At 43.0% G+C, this 9,867-nt stretch overlaps 1 protein-coding gene across 1 annotated transcript in view; it reads right to left on the bottom strand.

Moving 5' to 3' along the window:
* Nucleotides 1–21: 21 nt before the first annotated feature.
* Nucleotides 22–9,867, bottom strand: part of herc1 (HECT and RLD domain containing E3 ubiquitin protein ligase family member 1) — a 76,722-nt gene continuing 66,876 nt past the window's right edge. Inside the window, 8 exon segments of the mRNA XM_034117430.1 lie at nt 22–699; nt 1,646–1,951; nt 2,773–2,925; nt 6,257–6,509; nt 7,242–7,318; nt 8,275–8,440; nt 8,923–9,092; nt 9,514–9,683. Of these exon segments, the coding sequence (XP_033973321.1) occupies nt 514–699; nt 1,646–1,951; nt 2,773–2,925; nt 6,257–6,509; nt 7,242–7,318; nt 8,275–8,440; nt 8,923–9,092; nt 9,514–9,683 (1,481 nt within the window). The 3' untranslated portion in view covers nt 22–513.

Raw genomic sequence — 9,867 nt, 5'->3', positions numbered from 1 at the left:
TTAAATGAAACCCAACTACAATTCAGTTATGCAGCATTTATTGTTGTTTTTTGTATGCTTTGGGAAACTCGGCATAGGCAATGAAAACAATAAATATGGATATTATGCAAAACATTTCCCTAATGAAGCATTTTACACAATGTACAATATTCTTCCTTTCCTCCTCGTGCTTTTTTTTTGAATATTCTATACACATTTCCAAACAAATAAACATAACCTCCATGCAGAAACCCTGAAAATGGGATGTGGAGTAATGCGCAAAAAAACAAACACTAAATGCACTTCTCGTGTGGATTTTTGTGTCATTTAAAAACTGCTAATAAACCAGAAGGAGAAATGAAAACCTGTGCTGTTTGAAAGTACATAAAATGGATTTAAAAAGTGTCTGCTCAGGAGTTCCCTACAACTGGTGCAGCGATGATGAAGCATCTCGCTCTGTGTGTGCGTGTTCGATAAGACAGTCCGTGTGCAGGTGATCATTTATTCATGTGTTCACGTGTGGGGCTGCCTGCGTCAGTAGTCCGTGTCGGAGCCCTCTGCGTTGTCCACGTTTCTGGAGAGCATGTAGTTGTCCATGTCGATGGAGCGGCAGTTGTTGATGGCGTAGCGCAGCCGCTCTGCCATGACGGCCTGGCTGGAGTAGGGAGGCAGGCGGAGCTGGAAGAAGCAGGTCTGAGAGGTCGGCAGGCTGTCGTACGGCTGAGGGGGGGGAAATGAAGAAGCTGTTAAAAATTGTAGAATTCTTGTCTCCATAATGCTCTTTGCTTATTCTATCCACTATTTTAGTTTGAAATAGTTCCTATTATTTAGTTTTCTTTGTATTTATTTCAGTCTTGGTTCGGCTACAACAACCAAAGATCCCCTCTGAGGATCAATAAAGGTTTATCTATTCAATTGAATTCATTGATATAGCGCCACATCATATTACAATTTTTCTCGAGGCACTTTGACTATAGAGCATGTCTAAACTACTGATATACTCCCTTTTCGTGCAGAAAATGTAAAGAAAGCTTTCTTAAGTCATAATTGTTGCCCATGGCACTGTTTTCTGCTGACTTTGCCATATTTAACAGAGTACAGCAACAGAGGATAGATAACACTTCCTCTCATGTCTGTTAGTGCAGAGCCGCAGACTCTGAGCCAGCCCTGCCCACAATAATTGATGCCATGGAAATGCAAAAGCCCGCAGCAGCAGTGTCACAATGCCTCGATCTGGACTCAAAATATGATTCTAAATATCTTTACTTGGCGAGTAACTACATGATTTATGAGCGCCGTCACCTTCTGTAACCTGTCAGTGTGCAACTTCATTGGAGGAAATTAAAGCTGGACTACTGGACTACTCTGGTTCTGGTTTTCTCCACAACACACAGATGGCCAGTCCGACCCTGCACTCGTCCAAAGTGGAAAAAAACACCTATTATACGTTTTACCTCCAAAAACGCTTCAGAGAAAAACAAATGGAGGCGTGTCCCATAGGGAAACACTGAAATGAATGCTATTAACAACCTCACAGCAATTTGACCGTCTAATACGCCTGTAAAAGACCTTAAATCCTTAGTAAATAGGAACAATAAAGTGAAATCCTCCTTAAATGATGAGGACGTATTCGGACAACATGTAGCACACAGTCTGCGTCACCCACCCGGTCCACCTTCATGATCTGAAACCTCTGCGAGATGTCGGCCGTGTTGGCGGGCAGCCTCGAGCGCCCGGAGACGAAGCGCATGAAGAGGACGCGCTCCTCGTTGGAGAACTCCTCCAGCGTCTGCCAGAACCACTGCACCAGGGCGTGCTGCTCGTCCACCTCCCTGTAGCGCACCACCTTCTTCAGCACGTCGCAGCAGATCTCCGGCATGCCGCACACCATCTGCTCCAGCTGCTTGGCCGTCAGCAGGGACAGCAGCGGCACCGGCACGATCCAAGACATGCCCTCACGCACCGCCGCCACCTGAGGGAGGGGGGAGGGGATGGGGGGAGTTACGATGTGTTCATCATCCGTACACACAGATATCTCTTTTTATTATTCACATTCTTCACCACAGCTGAAACTAAACATTAATCGATGGTCTATAAAACGTCAGAAAACTAGGATTCTTTTCCTTCTAAAACTCATGTAACATTTTCAATTCTGACTTCGTAATTCTGAGACATTTACCTCACTTTCTTCTTTATTTCACAACTATTTGATTTTATTTACTTTTTCACTTAAACAAGCTGAAACTAAGAAATAACTTCTGGGGTTCTTTTGGTTTTTTTTAAACAATGAATTGTTAATGAAAATACAATTCTTCAGGAAGTACTTCATTAGAATGATAAATGAATCAACTCATTGTTTCAGCTCTGGCTTTCACAGTGAGCAGTTTGTATTGGACTACATGAACCTACAGAAACAATTCCTAAAGAAATAGACATGGCTGTTCTGTGGAGAAAGACGCTCTTCCCTTTTCTCTATAGCGCAGCCGCTGCTCTGATAAACGTCTGAGCAAAAGCTTGGAGGTTAAACGTTCACGCTTGACTTTGAAAACAAAAGTATGTCATCCCAAGATTGAATTAACAGCTATTGTGGATTTTCTAATTTCATTATAAATTCTTTCTTCATCAATTACAAGATTCTATTTCCCTCCATTGTATTAAAACCCTTTAAGAAAGTTAGTCAGAGCTCCAGGAGGAGATTGACTTTGTAACCTTGTAATATGAGATGGTTAAATGTTTCCAATGAGGATGTTTAACACAGAAGGTTAACATGTGGTACTCCCAAGCAGCCCACACCTGTCGGTCGATCTCATGCAGCCGGTACTCGATGGCTCTCTCCACGTATTCCTTCCTGTTGGAGAAGGAGAGCGGGATGCTGTTTCCCCCCGGGATGATGGGCACCATCTTCCCGTCTGCACTCTGCCCGACGAAGGAATCCAGAGGAATCATCTGGGAGACAAACAGTGTACATTTAACGATTGTTAGTCGACTTTACACTTATTACTTTTAATTGTAAAGACTCAAATGGAAAATAATTGTGTCTCTCAATAACAGTGAAGGATACCCTTTGGAGTTCTTACCCCAAGTACTATAGTGGCACTGTAGAAACATGTTGTTATTGTTTTGTTTGTGCCGTACACACACAGGGAAACACAAGAGCGATGTGATATCTGTTTCACAGTTTTCAACTGATCGATAGATGTTGGCGGTGACGCTTAAAAAGGATCTGTTAATCCATCTGTTATGTAATCTGTGGCTGACAGCAGGAGATTACAACATGCAGTATATGCAGTAATGACAAAAGTTGTATTTGACGTTGATTTGAAGTAGACTATATAGAATGTTCAGTTGCACATGACCCGAATGATAGTGGATTCTTTAGGGCGATTCCAATATTTTGGTAAAATATAAATCAATAGAAAATACATTTTACATAAATAAACTATATTGATACATTTGATCAGAATTGTGATCAAGACATGTTAAAATAAAAAAAAATATTTTATTATAAAAATCATTATTATTTACATTATTGTGTTTATTATTCAGATTATTTTCATCAATATTATATTTTTTGTAATTGTATTAATATTATCATTATTATTATTTAATCTATTTATGTTGTTCTTTTGTCTTTCTTTCATTTTTTCTTTCTACGTATAATATGTTGACACAGCTGAAGGAAAGAAATAGATCAAATGTGTCTGAATCTGAAAAAGAAAGACTAAGTTAATATATAATAATTGATATATAATCACAAAGAAGTTTTACGGTCCAACTAAATGATCTAGTTAGGTATTCGAGTAATGCCATTTCCTGTTGTTAATCGGCAGACCTTACACTGACTCAGATGTATCGGACTGGCAGATGTATTGCCCCCTGGGCAGGATGTTGTCTTTACTGTCAGACAAAACCAGCCTGTGAACAATAACAGCTACATGGGGTTGTTGAATAAACAGTCATCCAGGGCATTTCCCTCAGCACTGTTCAGTCAGCAGCCTGACGCAGCGTCCACACGGCGGCGTGCGTTGAAGCTTGCCTGTGGGCGTGTCTGAAACTCGACCAACAACCACAACATTTACCATCACATTAATCTCCCGCCCCGGACACACAAGCACGCGGTTTGATTGGCTAGAGCTTGTACTGGCATATGATTTGATTGGCTGACGCTTCCGTCGAAGCTTCAAAAGTAGAACATTGCTCAACTTTTGAAGCGAGCAACGCGAAGCGACGGAACCACAATGCAGTTCGGCAAAGCGTGACGTCACCCCATTCAAAGTGAATGGGCAGAAGCGTTGAAGCTTCAACGCACGCCGCCGTGTGGACGGGCCGTTACAGTGTTTTGCAATAATCGTCAACTTTCCTCTGTCTGGAAAACATTGCAGACGATTTATTACAAAAGCTGAAATCAGAGCGTTTATTTAATATCCTGGAAAGCAACGAGCGAATGTGAAATCACGTTGAGACATTTGGCAGCTCGTGGAACCAGAGGAGCCGACACTGATCCCCTCACTCTCTTGTCTTTTCATGCCAGAGCAGCAGATGCAGCCTCTTCCTCCCCTCCCTCCCCTCCCTCCTCCTGGCTGATGGAGCCAGTGTTATGGTTCCAGACCTCCTCCTCCTCCTCCAGGAGTCTGGGAGCGGGGCCAGGTCCCCGGCAGGCAGGATGTGCAGCATCAACAGCGGCCCTGGCATTCCTGCAGGCCGGGGGCTTTTCAGTGCAGGGGTTGTGTGAGGTTGTTTGGACAGAAGAGGGGCTTTCTGCTGCTCCTGAGAGCCTTTAGGGGCGGGGTGTGTGGTCTGTGTGTCAGGGCCACAGTCACGCTGAGGTTTTATCAGCGCTGGGAGAGTTTAAAAAGCTTACCCACAGCCCCCCCCAGCAGGGCTAACATCAAGCTCTCACTGCGCTTCAAACTGGCTACAGACACACACTACTGTCACTGCTTTCTCAGCCAGTCTGAATGTAAACACAGATTGAGGGCAATGTTTGCTAAATTAATGATAAACTCTGGCAGCTGTAAACAGGATTAACCCTCCTCTACAATCACATCATGTTCCCTGCTGGCTCCTGTTAGCTCACTGGGTGTGGTAGGGCTGCGGTTTGTGTCATCCTCTGAAGCTTATTGTGGTTTGGGATAGTGGAAACTGGCTATTGGTATAAACAACGGTCTTCTTTTTAGCAGCACGTGTGTTATTCTGATGAATCAAAGGTTCACGTGGCAGAGGAGAGGTATGCTCCCAGCTCGCAGGAAGGTCGTAGCAAATGTTTGGCCAAACGGTGGTACTACACTGCCGTTCTAATTCATCAGGTCATTTTGCTTTGCTTTTTGGGAGTGTTCCCTTTCCTGTAGCGTGTTATTTAGGTTTCTGTGCATGTCAATGGTCTGCAAAGGCTGAAATCCCTGTGTTCCTTCCAGAGGGAGTTTCTCTCCTACACACTCCCCCCCTCTGCCCGAAACGCCTCTATTGGACTTCTTTGTTCAGTTCCGCGAGATAATGACATCATTATGTAACACTTGTGTTTCTATTGGTTAGCGCTTCAACACATTGTACGTCATAGGCATAGCTAAATCTCTAATCGGTTGACCAATCACAATCAGAGTCGACCTGACTCTGGTTCCAGACAGAGGGTGAAAAGATGTGCTGCAGCACATACTAGGCCCCTTTAAAGTAAATCCACTACACAGTGCAAACACATCCCGGTGAATCGGAGGCGGACTTAGTAAGAACACAAGCGTTGTGCTCTTTTCTGAATCTACAGTCAGTCTGTTTTGGGCTTCGTGCACCACTGAGCAACTTTCATAGGAATAAACGGGGCGGCACCTCCAACACTACAACCAGTTCTCTTTATACATGCATGGTGTGCCTGCTCTGTCAAAACATCAGTCCCTCTGTGAGCCATCAGTCACCAGCGTGTAAATGCTGACATTACATTTTGTTTATTGTGCAGTTGGAGGCGCAGATGAGCTGAAAACACAGTGTGATGTGGTCGTGTGTAACTATCATTTACTGCTAAGGCCTCGAGGTGGAATTACTATTATATTCAATAACATTTGATACATCTCATCACCCCCCATGAATCCAGTCCTGATGAGATATTTGCCTTAGCAGGAAATCTTCTTGTAACCACATTTCTAACACATGGCACTTAAGTTGTTATATACAAAATTAGATTTGTAAGGATATTACAGATATTGCATGTAATTGTCTTCTTTCTCGGTTAAGAAGCTGTCTTTTCTATGGCTGCATTAAATGATGACTTATACAATGTCTCCCCCACCTCATGGAAGTTCTCCTCGGTGATGCCGCTGTCTTCAATGTGAAGAATGCTTTTGAGCGTCTGCACATAAAGGAGGTCCACTTCCTCCAGGTCCTCCAGCTGCAGGGGGATGCAGCACAGCTGCTTCCACACCAGCGTGGCCAGGTGCAGGTCCAGAGGCTTCTTGGTGCGGATGGCCACGCCCATCAGGATGCCCAGGAACCTAAACTGCAGCATGTGCTCGTCCATGCAGGACGAAGGGTTGAAGAGGAACCTAGGGAAATAAATAAATATAACAATTGTTTAGCTGTGTTAAAGTTTGTTTAGCATGAGCATAAAAATGCCACACAGCATTACAGGCCAAGAACAGAGAGTCATTTATGAAAATATTTGACAATGTGGGGTTTCAACGATGAGTATGTTCAACTCAAAAGAGGTTTTTCCCTTGCTTTCTAAAGTTTGTTTTGAAAACCTTAATTGAAGTAGTATCTATCTTAAAGGCGGATGGAGCTACATGTGAAGCTACTTTATTTTACGCTTGTGTTTCAGAGAGTTCTGTCATATATTTGCAGAAGGAGGTGATGTGAGAGCAAAACTGACCTTGCTAATGTAACAAAGAAAGAGTGCAAAGAATGCCATGGTGCTTCAAAACAAACGTCAAAAAACGTAAAAGGTATTCATTTAAATAAATTAAAGAATGTAAGAAAAAAATCATTCATAACAAAGAAAGAAATAGTCTAGTTTGAGGGAAAATAAATAAAAGATTCAACATTTCTTTTTTTGTAATCCTGTGTTTCTTTCTTCCCATATCTGAACAAAGCAACAGACTGCCACACTTACAGTACTGATCAATATCTTTATTAAAATACATTCTATTAATCCAATATAATTTTTATATATAGATTTTATATATAATAGTTGCCAGATTGTGACATTTTCAGTGAGACTATATGAATTAACTTAATTTAAAGGCAGAATAATGTATGGCAGGGAAATGTCTCCTCACCTGTCTCTGTTGTAGCCGACCTCTGCCGTGGCGTTGGGGGAGGGGATGAGCAGGTCCACCACGCCCGTCTCCAACTCCTACAAACACATTAACAGAACAAAAGGAGATAAACATCACTGTATCATAACACATCCAGCAACACCAGAGGCCTGTACTACGAAGCAGGATTTGCGGTTAGCGAGGTAACTTCAGGGTTAACTCTGAGTTTCCAGTCCTACGACGCTGGTTCACTTCTTACCGGGGTAGATCTCCATGGTAACTGATGCTGAACACCTAACCTGCTCCGGAGCTCAGTGTGCGGAGTTTAAAGCTATCAAGTCATATTACAGGATAAAGGAAATACAGTTTAAGCTGCCGTATGCAGTGTCGCACTTATCATTCATATCACATCATCAATCATATATTTCCTTATCTGAGTCAGCTTCTCGAGCCGTATCTGGCCGTGCAACACTCACAGTGTCACATACTGTATGCCAAAGTATTATTTTAAGCAACACGTTAAGTTGAAGAAACACTCGAGTCAAATGCAATTAAAGTCAGATCCACTCATGTATTAGACGGGGCAGTGATATCATAAACCTGTTAATGTACGCATTCAAACACTGTAGTTTTTAGTTTTTTTTACCAGCTGTTCTGTATTCACCTTGCATGTGAAACTATGTGGCTTGTATCCCGGTTTATCTGTTCAAGTCATGGTTGTTTAAAGTTTAACTTCTTTATATTTGTCTAATATTATAGTTTACTTTTCATTCATGAAGTGTGACCCTGCGCTGTCAGTACGCTTCTCCATGTTTGTGATTGGTCAAATGTTGCTAACCCCGCCCTTTTCATGTGAACGCGCACTCAGCCGGACAGAGAAACCCTGGGTTGATTTACCGAGTTGATAACTAGCGTCGTAGGACCGCTGAGCGAGATCTCGTTTGTTAGGGTTAGTTAAGCCGGGTAACTCAAACATATCCAGGGTATGTTGAACTGGCTTCGTAGTGCACTGGCATCAAGAGTACATTTAACAAACAAGTACTTCTGCTCATACCTGACACATCTCTGTGATGGTGTCGTCAAAGACCCCTCCTGCGTCGTCAGCCCCCTCCCCCACCAGTTTGACCTTCCAGGCCCTCGAGGGCAGGCGGAGGTCCGAGGCGTTCAGCTTCACAACCTGACGGGCGATCTGCACGAAGATAGGTTTACACTTCCGTCCTCTGCAGAGAGTCGGAGTACAAAAGGGAACAAAAGTCAGATTTCAACACATTACAGTAACATATCATACGATTTTCTTTAAATGAGTATTACTATATTTCAGTTCTTTTTTTATTGGTATTTCATATTCCATTTTTCTTTTTACATCTGCTTTTAGGTTAACAGGAATGTTATGCGAAGGAGATATTCTATCATGTGTTTTTATCTGTTGTTATTATCTAATTCTATGCAGTGCTTTATATTTTACATGTATTTAATAATTAATTTGCCTCACCTGACTGTATTTACATGTATGAACATGTTTTTCTATAAAAGCCCAAAAGTACCTGATAACACTTTTCACAAATAAGCTCAAGGCTTACACAAAAATGCAAACCCACCAACCCTTTTTTTTGTTGCATATTTCATCATATAAATTGTCCCTCCAAATTAGCGAACCTCTGTACTTCTGAGTCCATAAGTGAAGACTAAGCATATTACTGACCGTGTGGAGATGCGTTTGACGGTGATCTGGGGGCCGTAGTTCTTGCCCTGCACCATTGTCTTGCCAATGGAGCGCACCATAGGCAGGGTGTACACTCTGGGGGCCAACAGGGGCCTCAGCTGACCCTGAACGATCCCCCAGGTACCAGCGTTGTAGTGGGACGTACAGCTCTGCAGAGAAAGAATTGCATTGACCATCATTACATACTGTGATACACAGTAAATGGATTGGTAATGGACTCATGTAGCGCCCTTCTAGTGCTCCGACCACTTAAAGCCCTTTCACACTACAAGAGATTAACCCATTCACAAACACATTACCATGGTTCCATACAAGGTGCCAAACTGCTTATTCACTCACTCACACACACACACTCACACACTGATGGCTGTGATCTTGGGAGTAATTGAAAAGTAAATCTTTCAGAATATTAAGCTAAATTAATTTAACAAAAGAAAAATACATCTTCTTAAATGTCAGGGCTTTTCAGTTGCATAGATAGATCATTCCTTTAATATGCACAACAAGCTCTTTGCATCAGGTGACTCCTCATAATTATTGACATTTTCCTTTTCTGTGTTGTTTGCCCACCTGGTTGTTGGGGCTGAGGTTGAGCAGTCTCCACGAGGAGTACATGAGGTCGGAGAAGTGGTAGAGGAGCCTCAGACGAGCCCTCACCGCCTCGATGCTGATCTCTTTCAGCACGCTGTACTGAGGAGGCACCGCCACGGGAAGACCCAGCTGGAGAGGGACCGACGAGCCTGAGGAGGAGGAGGAGGAGGAGGAGGGAGGAGGAGGAGGAGGAGGAAGAGGGAGGAGGAGGAAGAGGGAGGAGGAAGAGGAGGGAGGAGGAAGAGGGAGGAGAAGGACCAGACCAGGAAGGTAATAAGTTAAGGGGAAAAAGATTGAAATAAATATTGATGAGGGTCTACCACAAGTCACATT

Source organism: Trematomus bernacchii, unplaced genomic scaffold (genome assembly GCF_902827165.1).
Source record: "Trematomus bernacchii unplaced genomic scaffold, fTreBer1.1, whole genome shotgun sequence".
NCBI lineage: Eukaryota > Metazoa > Chordata > Actinopteri > Perciformes > Nototheniidae > Trematomus > Trematomus bernacchii.
Note: the sequence above shows the minus strand (reverse complement) of the source record. Positions and strands in the feature narration are given on the sequence as shown.